The following is a 26532-nucleotide window of genomic DNA, read 5'->3' on the forward strand; positions in this document are numbered from 1 at the left end:
ACATTATACAGATCCAAACACACACACACACACACACAACCCCAGTACCTCCACCCCTTTCCCCTCCCCCCCCCCCCCCTCTCAAACATGAAAGCCAAACATTAATCACATATTTCAACAAAAGCCATATGTACACAAATTGCAAACATTTTAAATAATTATAAAAGATATTTTATATATAATATTTTTGATGAACAAAAAAACTGTAAGCAGATAGATTAATGTAATAACGATATATTAAGAATGAAATGAATATTAGAGTGAAGGAATAAAGAAGTTTACATTTATAGGATGCTGATGACTGTTTAACATTAAATACATATCTCATTACAATTTTTACATTTATTACTTCAGAACCCAGATCTACAGAAGGAAATCTATGTAAACCTTGTAGTAGGGCACATTTCTGTTTTCCTGATGAACACTACTCTCACAAGTTTAAACTTTCTTTAGCATTGGTAGGTTCAACAACTCTGGTACTTCTATATCTTCAAGCTTGATTTTTGATGGATTGAAAGGAAATCTTACTGGGAACATGAATTTTGTGTCCATCAGCAATGTGGCCTGCAAGAGCAACAAGGTTATGCAAATAGTGATGAATAAAATACACAACATGAACCAGTGTACTTCCATAGCAAAACACCCATACACACACACACACACACACACACACACACTTCTGGAGGGGAGATGGTGTATTCCTTTACCATAATGAGCAGTTATGGGTACCAGGAAATGCTCGCGGCATGCAGCACCATATTGCACAACATCAATTCACAGCTAACATGTGGGTGGGTTTGGTCAGTGAGTGCTTCATTGAGCAGTACCTTTTACCATCCCACTTATTATCAGACTTTTCTGGAACAGGTTCTTCCCAGTTCGCTTGAAAATGCTACAGTAAATGTGACGCACAGCATGTGGTTCCAGCATAATGGAGTGCATGCTCATTTTGGATTGGCTATTCATAGGTGTTTGAATAAGTCATTATTGCGTTAATTGATTGGGCATGGTGGACCAGGTCACTCGATTTGAGTCTTGGTTTCTTTCTGGAGAGCCATGAAATCTCTCATGTATCGTAAGCTTGTGTAGTCTGAAATGGATCTCGTCACAAGAATTTTCTTTGCAGGTGTTGCAATCAAAGAAACTCCTGGTGTGTTTGACCATGTCTGGCAGTCAATGCATACTTTGATTTCATCATTGTTGAATGCTAAAATTATACTTTTATACTTGATGCTTGCCAATCAAATGAAATAATGTGGAAACGAACTCATCAGTTGGCATGTTAATGATTTCATGAATGTATTCAAAAAGAGTATTGCCTAGGGGTCCTGAATAAACACAAAACATCTATGGCTTTTTGTAATACAAATATGTTATAATCACTAAATAGCACTTAACAGGAAACACTGTACATTAACTCCTCACATTGGTGAAGAGCCTTCACACTTTTTTTTATGTATTTGTTAAATCTTCTCAAAACATACCCAGCTGAGTTCAACTGCTTGAGTTTTAGTACTCCTATAGCTACATGTCAACTTTTGCAGCCCGTCCTTAACATATGATAATCGCAATTTGTTTGCCCTGTATTTTTTACTCATTTGTTAAAATACTATGATAGTACAAACTCACTGTTAAATTATCATATCTGTGCTTGTTTGTAATGTACCACTCAACACATCACTTCTGTAGCTTGGTAAGACAGTTTATATTTCTTATGAACTACTTGTGAATGCAACTCCCACTAACATTTGTATTTATTAGGGCCATGTGGAAGGTCCAGGCAAAGCTTTGGTCTAGTTGTACACCATGGAGGTGTACGTGAATAGATCTCAAGTATATGGTGGTAAAGGCAAGGACTCCACTTCAGATAGAAGAGATCGGATGCAAACTGCACTTGTAAGCCCTGACCTGGGCTTCCAATGTGGGAATGAACCCCTGTACATGCCTAACCTTCAATTGAGGGACTCCGGCCTCCACCAGGAAGCTGGTCACTGGACTTGTGCTAAAAGCTCCCGTTGCTAGTTGAATGCCACGATGGTGTACTGGATCGAGTAAATGCAATGCTAAGGGCACCGGTGTACCATAAACGAGACTCCCATATTCAAGGCAGCATTGAGCAAGGTCTCTGTAGAGCTGCAGCAGCATAGATCGATCTGCATCCCAGTTGGTGTTCCTCAGGCAGCAGAAGGCATTCAGGTGCTGCCAGCACTTCCATTTCAGCTGATGAAGATGAGGAAGCCACGTCAGTCGGGCATCAAAAACCAGTCTTAAGAATCTATATGTATCCTCTACAGTGAGTGGATCATCATTAAGTTAAAAGATCTGGATGAATGGTACGACACTGACAGAAGTGCAAGACGCACGACTTCGCGGCTGAAAACTGGAAGCACTGGGCTACAGCCCATGACTGCACCTTGTGGATGGCTCCCTGTAGGCGCCGCTTGTAAAACCAGTACTGGAGGAGGTCGTCTGCATACAGAGAAGGTGAGACCAACACCCAGCAGCTGCTTCTAGACAGTTAATAGCCACTAAAAACAGAGATACACTCAATACAGAGCCATGCGGGATCCCATTCTCCTGGATATGGGGGAACTATGGGAGGTGCCAACTTGGACACGGAAAGTACTGAACAATAGGAAATTTAGGATAAAAATCTGGAGCGGGCCCTGAAGACCTCACTCATATAATGCGGCAAGGATATGATGTCACCAGGTCATGTTGTAAGCTTTTCATAAATCAAAAAATTCGGCAACCAGATGTTGGTATCTGGAAAAGGCTGTTCAGATTACAGACTTGAGGGAAACAGGTTATCAGTGGAAGAGTGACCCTGGTGGAAATCGCCCTGGCATGGAGCCAGTAGGCCACATCACTCCAGAACCTAACACAAACGCTGACTTACCATACATTCTAACAGCTTACAAAGAACGTTGGTGAGGCTGATGGGCCGATACCTATCCATATCAAGCGGGATTTTACTGGATTTGAGCACTGGAATGATGGTGCTCTCCCACCATTGCGATGGAAAGATGCTATCGCACCAGATCTGGTTGAAGATGACAAGGAGATGTAGCTTGTAGTCAGACAAGATATGTTTGATCATGTTACTGCAGATCCGATCTCGTCCAGGAACTGTGTCAGGGCAATGTGCAAGGATGCAGAGGAGCTCCGACTTTGTAAATGGTGCATTATAAGGTTCATGGTGACATTGAGTGAACGAGAGGGCTTTCCTTTCCATCTACTGTTTGAGGGTGCAAAATGCTGGGGGATAATTCTCCGACATGGAGGTTGGGGGATAATTCTCCGACATGGAGGTTGGGGCATAATGCTCAGCAAAGTGCTCGGGAATTGCGTTTGTGTCAGTAGGTAACATGCCATTGATGTTAATGCCAGTAACACCTGTCAGGGTCTGGTACCCACAAACACGTCTGATCTTCATTCAGATTTGGGAAGGTAGTATATGGCACCGAATGGTCGAGACATACCTCTCCCAACATGCCTGTTTCCATCTTTTTATAAGGTGGCAAATGTGGGCACAGAGCTGTTTTAAAAGCTATTAGGTGCTCTAGGGAAGGGTGCTGCTTACGTCGCTGTAGAGCTTGCTGACACTCTTTAATGGCCTCAGTGATTTCTGATTACCACCAAGGTATTGACTTTCACTGGGGGGAACCCTAAAGAACAAGGGATTGTGTTTTTCGCCACAGGAATGATCATTATAGTGACCTGCTCAACTACCATCGATGGCATCTTGTGGGGAGATTCAGTGGTGACAGCAGAAGTGAAAGCTTCCCAGTCTGCCTTGTTTAAAACCCATCTTGTTGGACGTCCAGGAAGATGGGAAAGTGGTCACTACCACACAAGTCATCGTGGGCTCTCCAGTGGACAAGTAGGACAAGTCCTGGGCTGCAGAAGGATAAATCAATGGTCGAATAAGTGCCATGAGCCACACTGAAATGTGTGGTGGCCCCAGTATTTAAGAGGCAGAGGTCGAGTTGAAACAGAAAAGTTTCGACATCTCTACCTTGGCCAGTAAGCACAGTGCCACCCCACTAGGGGATATGGCCATTAAAATCTCTCAAAAGTAGGAAAGGTTTAGGAAGTTGATGAATCAGTGCAGTCAATGTGTTCAGGGGTACTGCACCATCTGGAGGAAGATATATGTTGCAGACAGTTATTTCCTGCGTCGTCCTTTTCCTGACAGCCACAGCTACAAGAGGGATTTGAAGGGGCTCAGTTTCACTGCATATTGAGTTCAGGACATAGACACAAACTGTACCTGACACACTATAATAGGCACTACTGTTCTTGTAATATCCCGTATAGCCATGGAGGGCAGGGGCTCACATTGCCGGGAACCAAGATTCCTGGAGCGCAGTGCAGAAAGCAGGTGTAAAGCTTAACAGTTGCCGTAGCTCAGCCAGGTGGTGGAAAAAACCGCAGCAATTCCACTGGAGGATGACGATATCGTGAGGTTGGGAAGGCATGAAGCATGCAAGGAGGCAGGTTACGCCTCAGGGCACCTGCTGCCACCGATTGAGTATTTGTATCCATTCCTATTGTGGATGACATGTCAGTGAGATCCAGGTCCTTAAGGGATGGTGAGATATCCACCTCAACTGCAGGTGCATAATTGGTCTCTGGAGGGTCCTTTTTCTTAGCAAACTTCTTTGTTTGCTTGCCCTCTTGCTTCTCTTTATGGGCGCTGGGAGTACTTCTCTGAAGTAGTTTCAGGCACAGAGGAAGACCAAGAAGCTCTTCGTCCAGCAGCTTTTGGCTCCTTTAGCCACTGGTGTGTGTCCCCCCTGTGTCAGTAGAGACCTTGGGAGAGAGGGTACCGAAGGACCCCTTCTGCATGAGAGGAGCTGGAGGAGGCTGTTGCTTCTCTGGCTGGAGAGAGGGGACTGATGTCCCCTGCATTTGGGGGGCCTTGCTCCCGAAGTAGTTACTATGGGAGAAACGAAAGGAGATTTTCCCCCTACCACCAAGGGGGCGGATGTATTCTGGTGGCCTGGAGGGCCCCCTGTTCGTGGCGCACAGAGTGTGGTATGGCTGGTACTTGTGATGGCAATTGTTATGTAGCAGCAGCACATGTGGAGATCAACCAAATGGGGTGTTATCGATCAAATTTACGTTTAGCCTCTTAGTAAGTCAACCGGTCCAAGGTCTTGTATTTCATGATTTTTAGCTCCTTTTGGAGCACTGTGCAGTCTGGTGAGCAGGGGGAGTGCTGCTCTCCACAATTGATACACGTGGTAGGGAGTGTCTGGATGCAGTGGATGTCCGCAGTCTTGTCATGTGGTGGTGGAAATGCAGTGGGAAGACGTGCCTGAATTTCCAGCATTAAAGCACTGCATAGGGGGAGGGATGTATGGTTTATCACCACAGTGGTAAACCATCACCTTGACCTTTTCAGGCAATGAATCACCCTCAAAGGTCAAGATGAAGGCACCAGTAGCAACCCTGTTGTCTTTGGGTCCCCTGTAAATGCACTAGATGAAATGAACACCCCACCAATCTAGATTGCCACGTAGCTCATCATCAGACTGCAAGAGTAGATCGCAATGGAAAATAATCCGCTGGACCATGTTGAGGCTTTTATGGGGAGTGATGGAAACTGGAATATCATGCAGCTGGTCACAAGCGAGTAACGCCCAGGATTGGGCTGGGGTGCTGTCTGAATAAAGACTGCACCACTGCTCTTCTTGCACAGTGCTGTCACTTCCCCAGGCTTATCCTCAAGATGTTCAACAAAAAATTGAAGCTTCATAGGTAGAAAGGAGTCCCCGTCTATTCTGCTACAGACTAAATACTGAGGTGAATATGGCTCTCTTCTTTCTGTAGCCCACTGTTCCTCGCATGGTGTAGTGAGGGGGGAAACAATTTAGTGTCATATCTGTCAGCATTGTACTCGATCTTGCCCTTCGCAGAGATTGCTGGTGGCATATGGTCACCAGCGAGAGATGACTTAGTCAACTTCATTGCAGGTCATCTGCCCTGATGCCACCCTCTCTGATCAGGGGCTCTCCCCACAGGTGACACCCAGCCACAGCAAAGGCCACCTGGCATGATGACCATTGCCAGGAGTCCTGATGCTGCAGGAAGACAGGCATCTACTTCTTGGCATACATGGGGAGTTTACAGTTCAGGCATCAGCAGTGCAATCCCTGTGTTGTCAGGGGACTACTACCAAATGGGTACATGACAGCCCCACTACAACGGACTGGCTACCATGCTGGATAGTGGGTGCAGAGAAATACAATACTGTCATGGGGGCGAATGAGGACAGGAGACAACAGAAGCAAGTGACATACCCTGTAAAGTGTCCTTGCGCAAATACTTGAGTTGCAGGTGGATATGCAAAGCCATGACAAGAGGTTCAGGAGATCGAATCTAAGGGCACTATGGACAACTCTTGCACCATGTAAGGTGTCCTTCCCCATATGGCCTGCACTTCTGTGGAATTTGGAAAGTGGCAGGTCAAATCATAAAATGGGACCAGAACTTAAAGCGCCAAAAAGTGCGAGATTCCTTTTAGTCACCTATTACGACAGGCAGGGATACCTCAGTCCTATTCTAACCCCCAGACCTGCAGGGGGATCTCTGAACAGTCAAAGGGACTGTGTCTGTGATACAATATCCACAGTCAACATCTATCTTTAGGAGTTCTGGGAACCGGGGTGATGCAAAATGTTTTTTGATGTTTATATAATCAGAACCAGCCAAGACCAAACCTTGTTAAGACAAGTCTGTGCATTTCATCTGTGGGGTGTAGCAACTCATTGTGAGCTACATATAGTATTGTCAGGAACCAGATTGAAGCATTGTTATGCTACTAAATCTCTAGGTTCAAATCAGGTGAATCTGGTGGTAAAGACATCAACGTGAGGTAACTGTATTGCCTCCTAGATCACTACAGGATGTTTCCAGGCATGAGACATGGAAAGTTATGTTGGAAGGTGCCATCACTGGCAGAAAGAAGTCAAGCATGAAGGAATGTAAATGGTCTACAACAGTGTCCATATACTCCATAGCTTTAATGTGTCTGATTATTTCTATACTTCCCACGAAAAACAAGGTGTATGTCCAACAGAGAATAAAACTACTCCAATTGGCCTGCATCCTGGCCTGTATATCCAGACACAATTACTGATCTTGTGTAACAAGAAATGTGATCCATCTAACTAAGCAAGACATTTACATTGATTCATGGCTTAATCTCCCTGATTCTGTGGCCACTGCAATCACAACTGGCAGTGTCATTGGGTCAACATGTGAACACACAAGGGTTGTCTGTTGTGGGGGCTTATTTTCAATAATGTGCACAAAACTATGCACCCCTTAACACTTCTGCCTGCTCAGCACTGTGTCATCAGATCTACCACTGAGCACTCCCTGTCTGCCTTTATAGAGCCGGCAAGTCTCTGGCCTCCACATTCTATGATCAGCCATGGAGATTCAGCATCTTGTCACCTACCAGTGCTTTCGCCATCCTTCAACCACCACTTTCTGTAGGTGCTCATAACAGTTGCATGTTATAGGTGACCTTGGGGTGGACAGTTGGCTATGATGTCAGTATGGGAGACAGTGGGGAGTTCATGGTTGGTGAAGGACGAGAGAGAAGAGACTGTCAAAACTAATGTTTTATTTTGCACTGTTACATTATCACTGTATCTATACTGGGAGATGGCCTTGCCCCGTTCTATGGGTGTCAGCAATGCATGAAGGTGAAGAGTAATCTTGCAGAGGTAGCCAATCCTGCAAATGAGTTACTGCACCCAGGCAGCCTCTGCATGTGGCACAGAGGCATGTCCACTGCGGTGGTGAGAAACAGCTGCTGTGCATAGGTTGCAATTTGATGCCTCGTTGCCATCATGACAGGAGTTGGGCTGCTGCTGGAGTGAGCCAGGAAGGTCTGATGCACTGTGGTACTAAGTCTGAAGCACAGACTCCATGTCATCTCCTTGTCTGCTATAGCCCTGTGCCCTTGTGGAACTGCTGCCTGAGTAAAACTGCTACAAAATTGATGACACTAACGGGGGAAAAGAATTGCAACACCAAAAAATAATTGTATACTCTATAACTATTCATTTTCACTTTGTTACCTATCATGTTTGGTTGGTTACTTTGTTTAAAGGCAGGAGAAGGGACCAAACTATGAGGTCATCGGTCCCTTGTTCCTAATAAAATAATGCCACAAGTGTGAGAATAAAACGGACGAAACGTATAACACAAAACAGAAAGAAAGGAAAAGCCACAAGAATGAAGGGAAGGCAATGAACACTAAAAGGAACAAAAGAGGACAAGGAAACAACAGGGACGCTAGAAACAGAAGAGAGTAAAACATGATAGCAGGTTACAGTGGCTAGCCAACCACGAGAAAAAAAGGGAAAGCCAGTCACTCTGCAACACATTAAAACCTCCACCCTAAAAGCACTAGGGTGGAGGACACAAAGGGTCAAAGGACATGTACTAAAACCTAGATAGAAGTATAAAACCCACTCTCATGGACAAAATGTAAAACTAAAGCTGCTATGGAGGCATTGTTCACCAACACCAAAGTCAGGGTGCTGGGAAAGTTAAAAGTCTGCTGCAGAGTGGCTAAAAGTGGGCAGTCCAGCAAGAGGTGGACAACTTTCATTTAGGGGGCCACAGTGACACTGAGGTGGGTCCTCGCAATGGAGTAACCATGCGTTAGCCACATATGGCCAATGCGGAGCTGGCAGAGGACAACTGATTCCCTGCAAGAGGCCTGCGTGGAAGACTTCCACACATCCGTAGTGTCCTTAATGACATGCAGTTTGTTGTGCATGCTGTTATCCATTCCGTCTCCCAAAGCCGGAAAACCCTGTGGTGTAGGACAGAACGCAGGTCAGCTTTGGAGATGCCTACCTCCAGAAGCGGTTTCTGCATTGCCTGTTTGTCCAGCCTGTCAGCAACGATTCTGACGTATCCTGGTGTCCACACAAACACCACGGAATGGCGGGACTGTTCCAGAGGATAGATAGACTCCTGAATGGACGCTACCAGAGGGTGGCAAGGGTAGCACTGGTCGATAGCTTGTAAGCTGCTCAATGAGTCAGTTCACAGGAGAAATGACTCGCCACGGCATGAGTGGATGTACTCAAGAGCACGAGATATGGCCATCAGCTCTGAAGTGAAAACACTGCAGTCAACTGGCAAGGAGTGCTGCTCAGCATGTCCTCCCTGAACATATGCGAAGCCTACATGACCATCAGCCATTGAGCCATCGGTGTAAACCGCTTCAGAGCCCCGGGACACGTCAAGAATTGAGAGGAAAGTGACAGTCGAGAGTGGCAAGGTTAACGGAGTTCTTAGGGCCATGCAAAAGGTCCAGACGAAGCTGCAGCCAAGGTGTACACCATGGAGGCATACGTGAACGGACCACAACTAGAGCTGGTAAAGGGAAGGACTCCAGTTTGGAGAGAAGGGACCGCACGCAAACCACAATCATTAGCCCTGATCTGGGCCGCCGATGCGGGAGATGGACTGCCGTGGGCAGGAAAAGGAGATGGTAATTCGGATGCTCAGGGTAACTATGAGCAGTTGCGCACGTCCGATCTACAGTGGAGGGCACCAGCCTCCACCAGGACACTGGTCACTGGACTCGTACTAAAAGCTCCTGTCGCTAATAAAATCCCACAGTGGTGCACAGGGTCGAGTAAATGCAATGTTGAAGGCGCTGCTTAACCATAAACCACACTCCCATAGTCAATTTAGGATTGGACAAGGGTTCTGTAGAGCTGCAGCAGTGTAGAGCGATCTGCACCCAAATTGGTGTTGCTCAGGCAACGGAGGGCATTGAGGTGCTGCCAGCACTTCTGCTTAAAGCTGACAAAGATGAGGGAGCCAAGTCAATCGAGCGTCGAAAAAAGTCCTAGGAATTGATATGTGTCTACTACAGTGAGTGGATCATCATTAAGGTAAAGTGCGGGTTCCAGATGAACAGTACGACGCCGACAGAAGTGCATGACACACGACTTTGTGGCTGAAAACTTGAAGCCATGGGCTAGAGCCCATGACTGCACCTTGTGGATGGCTCCCTGCATGTGCCGCTTGGCAACAACAGTACTTCTGCCGCAGTACGAAATGCAGAAGTCGTCTGCAAACAGAGAAGGTGAGACAGAGGGCCCGACAGCTGCTGCTAAACCGTAAATCGCCACTAAAAATAGAGAGACACTCAATACAGAGCCCTGAGGGACTCCATTCTCCTGGATATGGATGGAACTATTGAGAGGCACCAACTTGGACATGGAAAGTACGGAGCGACAGGAAGTTTTGGATATAAATCAGGAGTGGTCCATGGAGACCCCACTCATACAATGTAGCAAGGATATGATGTCGCCAAGTCATGTCTTATGCTTTATGTAAGTCAAAAAAAGACGGCAATCAGGTGTTGCTGTCAAGAAAAGGCTGTTCAGATGGCAGAATCTATGGACACAAGATTATCAGTGGTAGAGCGACCCTGGTGAAGGCCGCCCTGACATGGAGCCAGCAAGCCACGTGACTCGAGGACCCAGCCCAAATGCCGACATACCAGACATTCCAGCAGCTTACAAAGAACATTGGTGAGGCTGATGGGCCGATAGCTATCCACATCGAGCGGGTTTTTACTGGTTTTGAGTACCGGAATGATGGTGCTCTACCGCCATTGCGATGGAAAGATGCTGTAGCACCAGAGCTGGTTGAAGATGACGAGAAGATGTCACTTGTAGTCAGATCAGAGATGTTTAATTATCTGGCTGTGGATGTGATCAGGCCCAGGAGCTGTGTCAGGGCAATGTACAAGGGCACTGAGGAGCTCCCACTCTGTAAATGGGGCGTTATAGGATTCACTGCAGCATGTAGTGAATGAGAGGACATTCTCTTCCAGCCGCTGTTTAAGTGTGCGAAAGGCTGCAGGGTAATTCTCCAACGCAAAGTGCAGGTCAAAGTGCAGGCCAAAGTGCTCGGCAAAGTGCAGGCCAAAGTGCTCGGCAAAGTGCAGGTCAAAGTGCAGGTCAAAGTGCAGGTCAAAGTGCTCGGCAAAGTGCTCGGCAAAGTTCTCGGCAATTGCTTTTGCGTCGGTACATAACTCGCCATATACGGTAACACCAGGGACAGCTTTTGGGGCCTGGTACCTGAAAAGACGTTTGATCTTTGTCCAGACTTGCGAAGGTGCCATGTGGCACCCAGTGGTGGAGACTTATCTCTCCAAACACTCCTTCTTCCGTTGTTTGATAAGGTAGTGAACATGGGCACGGAGCCGTTTAAAAGGTATGAAGTGCTCCAGGGAAGGGTGCCGCTTATGCTGCTGTAGAACTCGCTGATGCTCCTAAATTGCTTCAGCGACTTCCGGCGACCACCAAGCGACTGCCTTATGCCTCAGGCAGCCTGAAGAGCGAGGGATCGCGTTTTCTGCCGCAGAAACAATTGTGCTAGTCACCTGCTCAACCATCCCATCGATGTTACCATGTGGGGGAGCTTCAGCGGTGACGGCAGAGCTGAAAGTTCGCCAGTCCACCTTTTTCAAAGCCCATCTGGGCAGGCGTCCTTGTGCCTGACGCTGGGGAAGTGGTCATTATCACACAGGTCGTCATGTGCTATTCAGTGGATAGATAGGAGAAGTCCTGTGGTGCAAATTGATAAATCAATGGCCGAGTAACTACCATGAGCCACATTGAAATGTGTGGCGGCCCCATTATTTAAGAGGCAGATGTCGAATTGCGACAGTAAAGTTTCGACATCTCTGCCTCAGCCAGTAAGCATGGTACCACCCCGCAAGGGGTTATGGACATTAAAATCTCCCAGAAATAGGAAAGGTTTAGGGAGATGATCAATTAGTGCAGCTAATACATTCAGGGGCACTGCACCATCCAGAAGAAGATATACATTGCAGACAGTTATTTCGTGCGTCGTCCTTATTCTGACAACCACAGCTTCAAGAGGGGTTTGAAGGAGCACATGTTCACTACAGACTGAATTTAGGACATAAACGCAAACTCCACCTGACACACTATTATCGTTGCTATGGTTCCTGTAATGTCCCTTATAGCTGCAGAGGGCAGGGGTTCACATTGCTGGGAACCAGGTTTCCTGGAGGGTAATGCAGATAGCAGGTGTAAAGCTTAACAGTTGCCGTAGCTCAGCCAGGCGGTGGAAAAACAAGCCGTAGTTCAACTTGAGGATGACATCGTGAGACTGGGAAGACATGGAACATTCACTGAGGCAGTTTACGCCTCAGAGTCACCTGCTGCCTCTGATTTATTGCCTGAGCAGTCTATATCCATTGTGTCTGAGGGTCTGGTGAGATCTAGGTCCTCAGCAGACGCCAGAATCTCCACCTCATCGTCAGAGGCAGAGCTTGTAGGTAGCAGTGGTGTGGGTGCCACTGAAATTTCCTTCGTCTTAGGGGTTTTCTTTTTGGATTTCTCTCGCTGCTCCTTGGGTTTCCCTGGCTGGGAGGACTTCATTGGCTCAGTCTCTGGGACTGATGATGAGCGTGAAGCCCTACAACCAGCTGCTTTTGGGCTCTTCAGCCACTGGCGGGCATCATCTTTCCCACTAGAAGAAACCTGGGACGGGAGTGACCCAAGGGACCCCTTCCTAGCCAGAGAAGCTGAAGAAGACTTATGCTTCTCTGGCTTAGAAGTGGCGACGGACGTTCCCGATGGTTGGTGGAGTGTTGCTCCCAAAGTAGGTGGTGCAGGAGCAACAGGGAGGGAAACGCCCCCACCATCAACGGGGCAGGTGTAGTCTTCTGGCTCTGAGAGGTGACTGGGGTTGGAGGAGCTGATGGTGCCAGAACTGTTGTAGCGGTGGTGTAAGACGATGTCATACACTCAGCAAGCAAGCGTTCGAATTTTCTCTTAGCCTCAGTGTAGGTCAGTCTGTCCAGGGTCTTGTACTCCATGATTTTCCTTTTTTTCTGGAGAATCCTGCAGTCAGGCGAGCAAGGTGAATGGTGCTCTCCACAGTTGACACAGATGGGAGGTGGGGCACACGGAGTATTGGGATGTAATGGGCGTCTGCAATCTCAGCACGTGACGCTGGAAATACAGCGGGAAGACATATGGCCGAACTTCCAGCACTTAAAGCACCACATCGGCGGAGTGATATAGGGCTTTACATCACACCATTAGACCATCACCTTGGCCTTCTTGGGCAAGGTATCACCGTCAAAGGGCAAGATGAAGGCACCGGTGGCAACCTGATTATCCTTCGGACCCCAGTGGACACACTGGATGAAATGTACAGCTCGCCACTCTAAATTGGCACGCAGCTCATTGTCGGACTGCACAAGAAGGTATCTGTGATATATGATACCCTGGATCATATGTAAGCTCTTGTGGGGCATGATGGTTGCAGAAACATCCCCCAGCTTGTCACAAGCAAGTAACTCCTGTGATTGGACAGAGGATGCGGTTTTGATCAAGACTGACCCAGATCGCATTTTGGACAAGCCCTCCACCTCCATGAACTTGTCCTCTAAATGCTCAACAAAAAAGTGAGGATTCATCGTCATGAAAGATTCCCCATCAGCTCTCGAACATTCAAGGTACTGGGGTGAATAAGATCCGTCGCCATCCTTAGACTGACGTTTCTCCCATGGTGTGGCCAGGGAGGATAACGATTCTTATTCATAATTCTGTGCGTTGAATTGAGCTTGTGATCGCTTAGAGGCTGCTAGTGTTTCACCACCAGCAAGAGATGATGGACTACGCTTCATCGCTTGTCATTCACCCAGATGCCACCAACTCCGACTAGGGACCCTCCCCACGGGTGCCACCCAGCTGCAGTAAAGGCCACCTGGCAGGATGGCCATTGCTGGGAGACCTGATGCCCCAGGAGGATGGGCATCTACCACTTGGCATACATGTGGAGTTAATGGCACAGGCATCAGCAGAGCGGTCCCTGTGTGGTCAGGGGCTACAACCAACAGGGTACATGGCAGCCCCACCATAACGGACTGGCTACTGTGCTGGATATCAGGTGCCAAGAAGTCAATGCAGACATTGACACTGCATAGTGCATGGTGGAACTCACACCCAGGAATTTGTCCTCACCCAAGAGATGGAGAATGGGCAGGACTGCAATGCGACAACAAGAAAGTGGGCTAAAGATCTCAATGCATGATGGACACGATGTACCTTGTAAGACACCCTTCACCAATTGGCTCGCTCTTCAGGAAAATTTTTGAGAATGGAGGTCAAACCATACAGGGGACCATCACATAAAGGCCGAAATGTGTGAAACTCTTTTTAGTCACTTCGTATGCCAGGCAGGAATACCTCAGACCTATTCTAACCCCCATACCTGCAGGGGGGGGGGGGGGGGGTATACATGTTTGTTATCTTGATATGGGTCTTATATTTTGGGAAATACCATTTTGACTATATGCATAATTTGAAAATGTATCCCAAGCCAAAACTTGTCAATGAGTAAATGAAAGTGAAATTTTCAGCCTTGTCTGTTTTTCCATTGTATTGAATATTTGCTTCATTCTTCTGTCCCAGCTCATATGTATGTACATATTCACCTTGCATATTCTGTTGGCATAATCCGCTATGGCTTGTCAATGCCTCCTTGTAACAGTACTCAATCATTCCTGAAAGAACATTGCACAGCTCTGCTTCTTGTACCTCTTGAGAAGCCCCTAGTTTATCTGCTCAAACATATATGATTTCTTAGTGCCTTTGTATATCCCACAGTACTTTTCAGTTCTTCCACTAGATGTAATTTTGACACCAACAACAACTGAACATTGGACTAATCACCAATACCTGCTGACATCATTGGGTTCTCAACAAATACCACCACGTCCTCAGATGACCTTCCAGGAAAAGGAGGAGGGGGGGGGGGGGGGCGTGCAGCAGCTGATCTATTACTTGGTCTGGTGCCTGGAGCAATGCCATTTCCTCATCCTTAACTGCAGTTTGCCCCCATTACTGTTTTATCTGCTGACAACTGTACTATCTTTTCTTTCAAAAAATGAACTGCCTTAAGCTCCAAACTGCACCATGTGTGACTGCCATTGCAACACCTTTACTCATCATCCACACACAATACACAAAGTATAAATATGCAACAGTTCACAACCTGAAAAAATAAATAAATTACAAACTACACCTTATCATTAACACTACACTCCATATACAGCCTTGCAACATGGCCATATTGTAGGACGTAAAGCAAGTTACATATACTCACTCAGCCCACACTGCAGAATTCTCGAGCAGATTACTTTGTGAATATCTAACATGCTCCATATACTGAGCCTTACCATTGTCCTGAAACTCAGACACATTATCCAGTTGCTCTGACCTAAACCAAATAACTTCAAGTTATGGTGATAGTTACTGCTAGATCCCATGTCTGTCACACACAACAAAGATAACCAATAGTTCTCTCACTCCCCCTACTGTGCTGACACTGTAGGCAGTGGTCCAGACATCGTGCTGCTTGGACAATGCACCATCTGGTGCCTACTGGAGACGCCACCAATTCTGGTGCCAATTATGGCCAAGCCTGAGATGGAGGGGCTACTACAATGTAAGGATGGCAGACAGCAAATGGTTGAGGCAAGGTAGCAGGCTGGTGAAGGTTCAGAAAGAGGTGGCTGCCAAAATTAATACTTTATTTCGCACTATTACGTTAGCACTGCATCAGTGCAAGGAGGCGACCATGCCCTCACTTCATGGGAAGAGGGCAGGTGGTCAGCAGGATGACAGCAAGCAATTGGCCAGCTGGCTGCAACCCACTCACACACAGCTATGCTGACACCTGCAGTTGGTGCTTGGCATATGACTGTCACAAGAGCCACAAACAACAGGTGTCAGTGGTGAATGAAGGCGAACAGGAATCTTGCAGAGGTAGCCAATGAGTGACCACGCCCAAGTGGCTGCTGCTTGCAGGGACCAATTGTTCCCGGGACAAGAGTCGAGCTGCTGCACACTGTACAACAATCTGTGCAACTACAGTGACATTATTTTTCTGCCGTGGAATATGCCTCTCTAGTGTGAAAGAGCAATGGGTACAGGGCACAATGAAACCTTTAGGCTGACTCAATGCAATAAATTTTATTACCCAGCTGGAATAGTGCCATCCTTTCTACACAAAAAGGGGTAAAGGGGTGGGGTAGATGGTGGTAGGGCGAGAGAAAGGGGCAGGGGGAGGGGGAGGGGGAGGGCGAGAGAAAGGGGGAGGGGGAGGGCGAGGGAATGGGGGAGGGAGAGGGGGAGGGGGAGAGTTGGGCAGATCATGTAACCATTGTGGGGGCATACCCCTCGTACTCAATAGCTGACGTACAGGACTAGTTTCCTATGATCTTCCAAGATTCCTGCTGCAACACCTGTGAAGGCAAGTTTTTAACTACAGAAGGAGAAACCACTCTGGACCACAGGAGGGCTGCCACTGAAGAGGAGACAGACTTCAAGAATACAGTCTTCAGTGTTACCCAGCAGCAGTTTTTGGTTATACGGATATGCATTTTCAGACTGCTTTTATTTTGCTGATTGCTTTGTTTCATGGTCAATATTTTTTCTTCCTGAAGGCTTATTCTTCCCCTCCCTGCTTCTGTAGAATTCTTACCCATACATATCTATAGGTACTAAGGTGCTGCAAAACTTTTTTTTGTCTTTTGGTAACGATAAACTAGCACTGCAATTTAACAGCTATGGTACTGCAGACACTGTTAGACACCATATCACTCTTTCTAAATCTTGAATATTTATTAGGTACTTACCATCTGCAAAGGGTAAACAGTTAGATGGGATTTAATATGGATATATGGCATTCACAACTAAGTATATAATAAACAAAAAATAGTCTAAACCCATGTAGCTAACAAAATTTCAGCTGTCATCCTTAGGGAATTGATTGGATGTCGTATCATTCAACCATCTTGCTTATCAGTGATATCACACACAAAATACTAGATAGTGAGTAATAGTATAGGTCAGGGAGAAACTGTGGGAGATGTCACTGTCAAAGCTATCGAGGTGGTCAGTCAGAAAATGGAACACTACTCTCAAAGAGCTCTCCAGGACTAATTAATTTTTCATTGGACTACAAAAACATCATACTGCTGAGAGGAATTAAAATGAAGAAGGCTAATTGTGGTACCTTTGTCAGTGTAGAAAATGCAACACATTACATGGTTTATAGACGTCTAACAATTTCTCTAAAAGGTTCAGTAGTTATGAAACATTGCAAGAGCAGCAATTTGCTCTCATTTCTCCATACCTGTTTCTGAGGTTCACTTCTTTCCAGGAGCTTGGCCTGTATTCTACAAATAAAGCTGACAGGAACACATTCTTCAGATTCATCAATGGTTGTATACAGATTGAGTATTTTGATTATCTGAAAAACATGTGTAGCAGTTAGAACCATACAAAATAAAATACAGTAATAACAACAGCAGAAATATTCATTAAATTAATAGCTGTACTACTACTACTGCTGCAACATTACATTTGTAAGGATGTCAACTTTCTCCTAACTTCAGTATCTGATAAAGTGGAGACAGACAAAACTGTTCCTCAAAGAAGAATTTCAGAAGGAAGAATTAATTGTACATACAAATAGTACATAATTCAGAGACAACAGCTGATACTCATTAAGACTTCAAGCACATAAAATTCTGATGATATTCTGTCTGCAAGTATCATGTCACCATATCTGATATAATGAATGCCAACACATTTGTGTTCTCACACTGACAATGGCAGATATCGTTAGCCATGAAAGCCCCATGCCTTTGTTGCAGGAGGAGACAATTCCATTTACTTATATAGATGGATGCCTGCAGTGTTGTGTATGCCACGAAGTATTTAATTTTGCCAATATGTATACCAGACAACATGATTGTACGAAGACATCCTGAAAAGCAATGCCTCTGAATTTTCTACACGAAAACTCTAAGATTCCTAAATAAAACAAATATTCTTAGCAGTCTGTATCTCTATTCTCAGTATAGTAATCCTGGTAACACATTTCTCCCTGAGACGACAATTTCTTGGTACATTCATTGCAGAATATTTGACCTGCTTGATGGACCCAGAACCTCACCTCGGCTTGCACCTCTTTTTCATTGTCAAAGTAACATATTTGAAGGTGTTCTTTAAGTTTTGGAAAAATGAAAATTTGATTGTGCCAAGTTGGAATTGTATGGAGGATGATCGATGACAGTGAAACAAAGGTGGATGATTGTTGCAGATGTCACAATGCTAATTTGTGATCTACCTTTGTCATACTAAAGGAGCAGCATGTGTGGACAAACTCTTCTAACCCAGAATCTGATTTTAGCATGCTGTTTCTAATCCACTGACATAGTTACATTACTCACCACCATGTTACATGCTACACTTCAGAGACCTCTCATGGCAGAGGGCTGTAAATATATATATAAATGAAGAATAAAGATGTAGAATGTTAATAACATGTGCTTTATTTAAAATGCATTAAGAATTTATGTATAAAAAACTTGGAGGCATAAATTTTCAGCACACCCTTGTACATGTTCCCACGGAGGGCATTAGGAGCAGATAGTGGGCAAAATACTCAGAGATCTAACAGACTTAAAAGCAAAATATCAAGAGGGTTACATCTGAAAAAAAAAGTTTATTGTAGCAATAAGTCTGGTAGCAGATGCATAATATTTGTCTCGAAAGGAGTTACAGAGATTTTAAGGAGTTTCCCTTCCCAACAAATTGCAACTCGCTGGAACTTGGACATGGCAACCATGGCAGGAGAAAGATATGGATGCAAAGTATGAGGACATACCTAACCACACCACAGTTAGCTTGATTGGTAATTTCTTGTTAATTACTTTCACATTTGTGAGCAAGCTTTTCCATTTGCGAAAATGATAGGGAAAGAAGTGTAATATCTGAAAGATTTAAAATGTTTATCAGAGCTAGCATTCCTGGCAGACATGAAAATATATCTGACAATTTAAAATGTTACTGCAATGGATGGAGAATTAAATGGTTGATGTGCAAAACAAAATCTGAGTGTTCTTGGAAAAGCTATGTTTGAGACACAAATGAGAAACTGCAATTTAACATTTTTGGGTCACCTGGCTTCTTTAAGATTACTAGTTTTACTGATTACCAAGTCAAGATAAACCAGTTAAGCATGTCTTTAAAAAGGGACTGCAGGAGCTCAATATTTTGGAAATGGAAATTAAATTATTCAACAATCCTTTCCTGGTTTCATTCCATAATCTATCACCACTACCAAAGTTAAAATATGTGAATCTTGTATTTCTAACTTCAATGGAAGAAAGATACCACAGCACACTGACTTTGTCCTAGTGGGATTTTTCATTACAGCAAAAATGTTTCACAACCTATACAAAAATATGGTCATGATCATGTGCATGTTTGGGTATATATATACTAATGTTATCACTTTTTTTGTCCATAGCAAGAGTAAAAAGCAAAGAAGGGAGTTTTCTTTACGAGGTTACAATGAATCTTCCACAGTAACACTGCAAACACTTTGATTCTCAATATTTCCTCTTAATATGGAAAAACGTCAAACTTCAGAAGCCTAATCAACATATTACATACTATTAATAGAGTTCCTTATTATTTACTACCTCTGTTTCCTGCATTTTTTAGTTAATGTAACATTCCAAATTTGTTGTTGGCAATAACATAATGTGCACCATTTATAGTTGTCAGATTACAAGGTGCTGCTGTGCAGGCTAATTCAATTCCTCACTGACACCAACACTGGTTGGAGCAATCCACAAATTATTACAAGCACATAAGTTGGAACAACCTGTTCTAGCTGCAGAGAATTACATCATCAGTTGCTGTATAATATACATATGAAGCACCAAGAAATGCTAATTACTTTAATGAAAAAACAACTGTAGCTCACAAGTCTTTATAAATATGTTTCTTCCTAACCCATATGGTATATAAACCAGTCTTTAACATGAGTGGATGCATTACTATGTAAGAACCATCACAGTGAGCAATCTAACCATGTGCAAAATTTAATAAATCAGTTATAACTGACACCAATTTGAAACAATGATACAGTTAATTTTGAATACATACCTGCAACATTGAAAGTTTATCACACATATTGCATACATGCTGAACATCTTCATCCAGCTTACGAGCCTGTAGCAAGTGGGCAGCCTGAATTATGGGCTGTAATGTGGTTGGCACATCAGTATACTGGAACAAATGCGATAATTAACCATTTGAAACACTGAATTTTGCTACATTTAAAATAATTAAGAGAACACCAAGTACTATGTTTTGGTCTGTATTGAACAGCAGAATTGAATAGACATCCACAAAAGAAATCTCAGTTCTTCAGTTTACCAAATGTGGGCACTGATATAATCAAGTTATGTGTCATAAGTGGACTTCTGCTGGTGATCATCTGAAGTACCATTTTATGTAAAAACTAGTGGAATACTGGTAAAAAAGATCTATGTAGATTCCCATTTCCTTTCAAATTTTAATGCTCTGTTGATAGTACAGCCAGGAAAGGGAGGAACACTTGTGATAATGTGAAAGGGTCAAAAAAGAAATCAGTGGTGAGGAGTAGAAAATTTAGGACTGGTCCTGTATGAAATTCCATGAACAAACACAGATGAATGATTTTAGTGTCACATGGACATCTTTGATTATTATTCACAAAAAAGGGGAGCACTCTACAACACAAATGTAGAGTGGGGTTCCTACAAATGATAGCTTTTCTCCTATAAAACTCTATTCCCTGCAGGAGTACACAGATCCACTTCACTGCATTATTAAATCACTTAACTCAGTCACAAATGGGAAACTGGGATGGCTGGTGCAGTTATTCCTACTCACTGAAATGAATGGCTACAGATGACAGTGATAGACCACCAATATGTTAGAAATATCAATAAACTGCCAAAACAATACTGATATTCATACATTGCTACTGTACCACTGATATTTTTCTCACTATACTGGCCTTTCATAATTATATTTGATACACATTTTTACTGGATACTGAATTAAATAATCACTGTTTTTCAGGTATCCCTGTTAGAGGGACTCTGTAAAATGAAGACTCATTAAGTACTGTTAATACCAGATTAATATGACACATAATAAAGAAGATTAGAGATTGTTACATTCATAAAATGACCAGTAAATATCAATGTGCAAAGCATGGTGTGCTCTGAAACATTTGTGCTTGCATCAGTGTTGTACTCTGTTGTTGGATCTTTCTTAATCTGTGTTACAGAGCAGACAAACTTTCAATCTCCATGTCCTTTGGTGGGGTGCAGCTGTCCAACATGTCACCTACTCATACTTTCACTGCCCTTCAACCACTTTCCATGGATACTGAGAACAGTAGCACACAAAGAGCTAACCAACTTAGGTTTCAAGTCATAATAACTGCCATTTGTAGTAGTAGTATTAGTAGTAGTAGTAGTAGCAGCAGCAGCAGCAGCAGCAGCAGCAGATTTATTCATCCGTAGATCTCTTATTACAAGGATATTGGACATGTAAAAGTATTTACAAGTTTAGAACAATTTAAAATAAGCTAATTAGTAGACACACACATTTCCAGACTTCTAGTTAGAGACAACCATTAGATTTACTCCTGGTATAGAATACTTTTTTTAACAAATAATTTGTTAAATAATGTAATGCCACACTGTTCAGTCACATCTCACTATCAGTCACTGCACATGGGCCATTTTCTGTACCGCAACTTCCCATTTGCTATCCTGAAAAACTGAATCAGCATTCCTCCATAAAGAGTGAGATGTTGAGCTCAGAAAGAGGAAGAGACGATACTATTGTGCCATGCATAGCTTGGGGGTAAGTATTTCTAGAAAGGAAAAGAGAAGGAAAAAAACTAAGTGAAGGAGTTATGTGGAATGTGGAATGTTGTATGTTTTATCATCATCATCAGCATCATCATCATCATCATCATCATCATCATTTATTTATTTATTTATTTGTATAACTTTTTTTTATCAAACCCCTACTCTGTTTTAGCTAAGTAATCCTTCAATGTATAAAATATATTGTATAACAGGCACTTTTAGCTGTCTTTTTAAAGAAGTGTATATCTGCAATTTCTTTAATCTCTTTTGGTAATTTATTGTACAGTTTTATTCCTTGGTAGAAAGTGCTGTTTTGAGTTTTATGTTTTTTTTTTTTCTTGGTAAATGTAAGTTGAGTCTATCTATCTCTTGTTGCATGGCCATGGACAGAGCTGTTTGTGCAGTAATTACCAATGTTATTTTTGATGTGTACAATTGACTGGTAAATGAATTCACAAGGAGCAATTAAAATCCCCAGTATTCTGAACAGAACATTACAAGTTTGAAAATTATGTTCACATTTTGTGCATTTGTTCCCCAAAAAAGAACGCCATAGCTAATCATTGAGTGTACATATGAATAATATGTAACTAAATGACACTGCATGTTACACACTGATGATAGGATTCTAAGGGCTGATGACATTCTGTTTGCAAGTACCTTTGTGTGTTCGCACCACTTCAACTGAGAATCAATAGTCACTCCTAAAAATTTTGCATTTATTACACAGTCTATAGAGGTAAAATCTACATTTAATTTAACATGGTCATTTTTCCTCTTCAAACTGAAATTCATGGCATTAGTTTTCTTCATGTTAAATGTCACTTTATTGCTTATTGACCAATCATAAACTTCCTTGAGAGTTTCATTTGCTTTCTTGGCAAGGAGTTCTCCTGTTTTCTCCACGACTATAATATTGCTGTCATCAGCAAAGACAATTTTTTCACCACGAGTAACACAAGTGGGAAAGTCATTGATGTGCTACCATGTGGAACCACTATATTAATGTATTTTGGTTCTGATAAGAGTTTTACTAAATGTTTAGTTCTATTTCAAGTACGTGTTCTCTATTCTTTGTGCCCTATCTGCTTCATATGATGGAAACCAGTCATTAGCTACTCCTCTTATTCCTAATGCTTCTAATTTATTTAATAGAAGCTTGTGGTTGACTGTATCAAACGCCTTAGAAAGATCCAAAAATATGCCTGTGACATACTCATCTTTATCAAGAGCATCAAGTACAACTTTTGTGAATTCTACTATTGCTGACTTCGTATTTTTGCCACTTTCTAAACCAAACTGTGATTCGCTTAAAAGATTGTATTTATTCAGGTAATTCATTAATCTGTCTTTCATAATTGCTTCTATTATTTTTGAGAATGCTGACAGCAGGGAAATGGGCTGGTAATTTTCTGTGTCTTCTGCATTATACTGTATTCCTTAAGCAGAGGTACAACTCTTGCCTGCTTTAACTGCTCTGGAAATATCCCTGATGTGAAGGATTCATTTATTATATTTGTTAAGGGGCCTTGTATAATCCCTATGCATTGTTTCAGTACAAACACTGGTACTTTATTTAAGCCTGCTGACAATTTATTTTTTAGTTACTGAACAGTTTTATTAACTTCATTCTCTGTGGTTGGAAGTAACATCATTGTATTTAGTGCAACATTATTTGCAGGTGTTATATTTGTTTTGGGGAATTTTTGCTGTAACTTGTTGGCAATACTTGAAAAATGCTCATTTATATAGTTTGCTAAGTGTTGTGGATCATTTATTACCTTATCCCACTCCCTTCGCAGTATGTTATTCTGCATTTGTTTGCCTCTCTCCATTTCCTTTTTTAATAACATCAAAGACTGTTTAGCTTTTATTCTCTGCATTATATATTATTTTATCATTAAATGACTTTTCTGCAGAAATCAGCACATTCTTGTAGGACCTTTTTGTATCTGTGATATAAATTTAAGAATTCTGGATCATTGCAAATCTTTTTGTTGGAACTGAGTTGTTTAAGTGTTTGGGAGGACTTCTTAATACCTGCTGTTATCCATCTGTTTTTGTGAGATGTTCATACAGACATGCATACTTTTGGAAATGCCTTTTCAAAGTTAAATTCAAACAATGTGGAGAATTTAGAGAATTTCATATTCACATTGGTTTCCTTCTGATAGATGTCATTTGTAGACTTGGAGTTTAGGGAATGATTCGATGCCTGATTTTACTACTGTTATTTGACAGAGATTGTCTGATAGTTTGAGATCTTTTAGAGCTAAATCACATTTTTCCCTGTCCATATTTGTGACCACAGGGTCAATTACTGATGCAGTCATTGTAGTAACCCTTGTTGCACTATTGACCAATAGGGACATGCCAAAACTCTGAAGGATGTTTATGAAGGTGCTGCTGGATTCATCTATGATATTACTGTTGATGTTAATATCCCCACACAGAATTACGTTGACCTTTGCACTTCAGACTACTTCTAGAACTTCTGTTAATTTATTGAAAAAAATGTCCACACTACTACTGGGAGATCTATACTCGCACAAAAGGATTAATTTCTTGGTTATATCAAGCCCTGTTAATTCAGTAGCTGATATTTCAAAGTGTTTAACTTCACTTACTGTACTGAGGTCATGTCTTCATTTGAACTGTATTCCTTTTCTAATATAAATACATGATCCTCCACCCCTTGAAATAGTTGCCATTCCATACAATGATAATACTACATATTCGATTTCTGTGTCTCTACACCAGTGCTCAGTAATACAAACTACTGTGCAGTTCAAAGATTGGAGCTCAACTTCTAATAGTTGTATTTTAATTTTTATTGATTGCATGTTTTGATGGAGGATTGTTAAGTCTGTGAAATGCCCCATGTTACTCTTTCCGATGGTTTGTTTTTCTTTGCGACATCTGGTACGTGTGAAATTTGAAGTGTTAAAATATGTCTTGTGAGTGATTGTTTCAGTATTTTTTAAACTGCTTGAGATAATCTCTATTAGGGGAACCTGGTGTCTGGATTTATCCTAAAAAAGACCTACTTTTCCTCCCTATGACAACAGTTATTTGACCATGTGTGGCCCAAGATCCACTCCCTATACTTTCATGAATCAGCTGTATCAATCTTCCCTTCCCAGTCCTGTTTAGGTGCAAGCCATCCCTAGTGAAACCCCATCTGTTGATAATCCTGATGGGCAGCAGAGAAACATGAGCAAAGTTGGTTGTCCTCAGAGCCATCCTTAACCCCACATTGATTCACCTCACAGCTCCATCAAGGTGTGGTTGATCATGAAGCAGGAACAGCTCAACAAAGTGTACGTTGGTGCCATGAGTCAGGGAAGCTATCTTGTCTGTGTCACCACCTATGTCATATTCCCCATCTCTGTCCAAACTGTTTCCCATCCCACCCACTATCACTACATGGTCCTCTTCTGTGAAGTCCTTACATAAAGACCCTAGGTCCTCTATCAAATGATTTAGCCCTGCATTTGGCTTGAATATACTGGTGGCCTGGTACGCTGCCCCTAAACTTTCCTTTAACTGAGGACCTACACCTCAACCATGGCTACTACCTAGCAGCAGCACTTTCTTCTTCCTAACACTTTGTACATTCCTAGGCTTCTTGGCCATGGTTAAAGTGTGCTGCATATTTCCTGCTCCTCATTCTACCTGAGGCACTTCTCCATGTAACACTGGTACTGGTAGATGCCTGTTTTTGCTGTTGACGATAAAACTGTCAGATAATGTTCTCTTTCTTCCTATCCTCCTACCAGCTGCCACTTCCCAGCCACCCTCCTCCCCCTATCTCCCTTGATCCTTATGAATTCCTTCCTTGCTCCCTCCGACTGTGTCTGAAGGGCACAGATTTTCCTTTCCTGTTCTCCAATCAAAATGTTCCTACTGCATACTCTGGAGTTCCAGGAGAGAGCCTCTTCTGTTCTCCCAAAATTCTCCCCATTTCTATGTTTGCTGTTTACTTGTACATGAATAAACAAACATTGTTCTTTGGGCCGCACTATTGTTTATGTCTAATATTATGACACAATTGGTGTTGAGTGTGGTGTTCACTTCATCATGCTCAGTGTATTTGATTTTTCTGTCAGTTCTCATGTCCATGCAAGCAGTGCTGAAATCTCTCCTTTAGGAAAAAGAGGCCCTTTCAGTTGCTACCACAAATTTGTCAGCCACACTGACTGTGTAGGTAGGCTTCTATGTTGTCAGCATAACCACTACCCTTTCCAATTATTGTGTTGGGTCTGAAGACAATTGGTTTATGAGAAGTGGCTTAGGTAACACCACTTTGTTTTTGGTGTCACCAGTGCAATCATGCTTAAGGCTTTGTTCACTTCTTGGATTTCCCCTCAAATTTACCAGTTGTTGTTCCATCTTGTCCCACTCCAGGAACCATCATCACTTTGATTTGATGAAATGTGTAAGTGTGTAATTTCTCCAGTTATCACCAAAAGTGCATGCATGTAACTGCAGCACATGCTGAGTTCTATTGTTGACATAAATAGCCCCATCAGTCCTACGGCCTCAGTTGCAAATATCAGTTTGTTACTGATGCTTGTCAGGATTCACATGCTGATTCTATGGTCTGTGTTGCCACCATTCGATTGGCTCCGGAAAGGAAGGGCATCAATACAGACTACAGTCTGATAATCTATTTTTGGCCTCAGTTGCAAATATCAGTT

At 43.0% G+C, this 26532-nt stretch overlaps 1 protein-coding gene across 1 annotated transcript in view; it reads right to left on the minus strand.

Annotated features, from left to right (window-relative positions):
• Positions 1-438: 438 nt before the first annotated feature.
• The window catches only part of LOC124555910 (unconventional myosin-Va-like), a 61678-nt gene continuing 35584 nt past the window's right edge, over positions 439-26532 (minus strand). Inside the window, exons 4-6 of the mRNA XM_047129967.1 lie at positions 20067-20189; positions 17239-17355; positions 439-564 (exon numbers count right to left, since the gene is read on the minus strand). Coding sequence (XP_046985923.1) covers positions 439-564; positions 17239-17355; positions 20067-20189 — 366 coding nt within the window. The remainder of the gene's footprint in view (positions 565-17238; positions 17356-20066; positions 20190-26532) is intronic.

Source organism: Schistocerca americana, chromosome X (assembly GCF_021461395.2).
Source record: "Schistocerca americana isolate TAMUIC-IGC-003095 chromosome X, iqSchAmer2.1, whole genome shotgun sequence".
Lineage (NCBI taxonomy): Eukaryota > Metazoa > Arthropoda > Insecta > Orthoptera > Acrididae > Schistocerca > Schistocerca americana.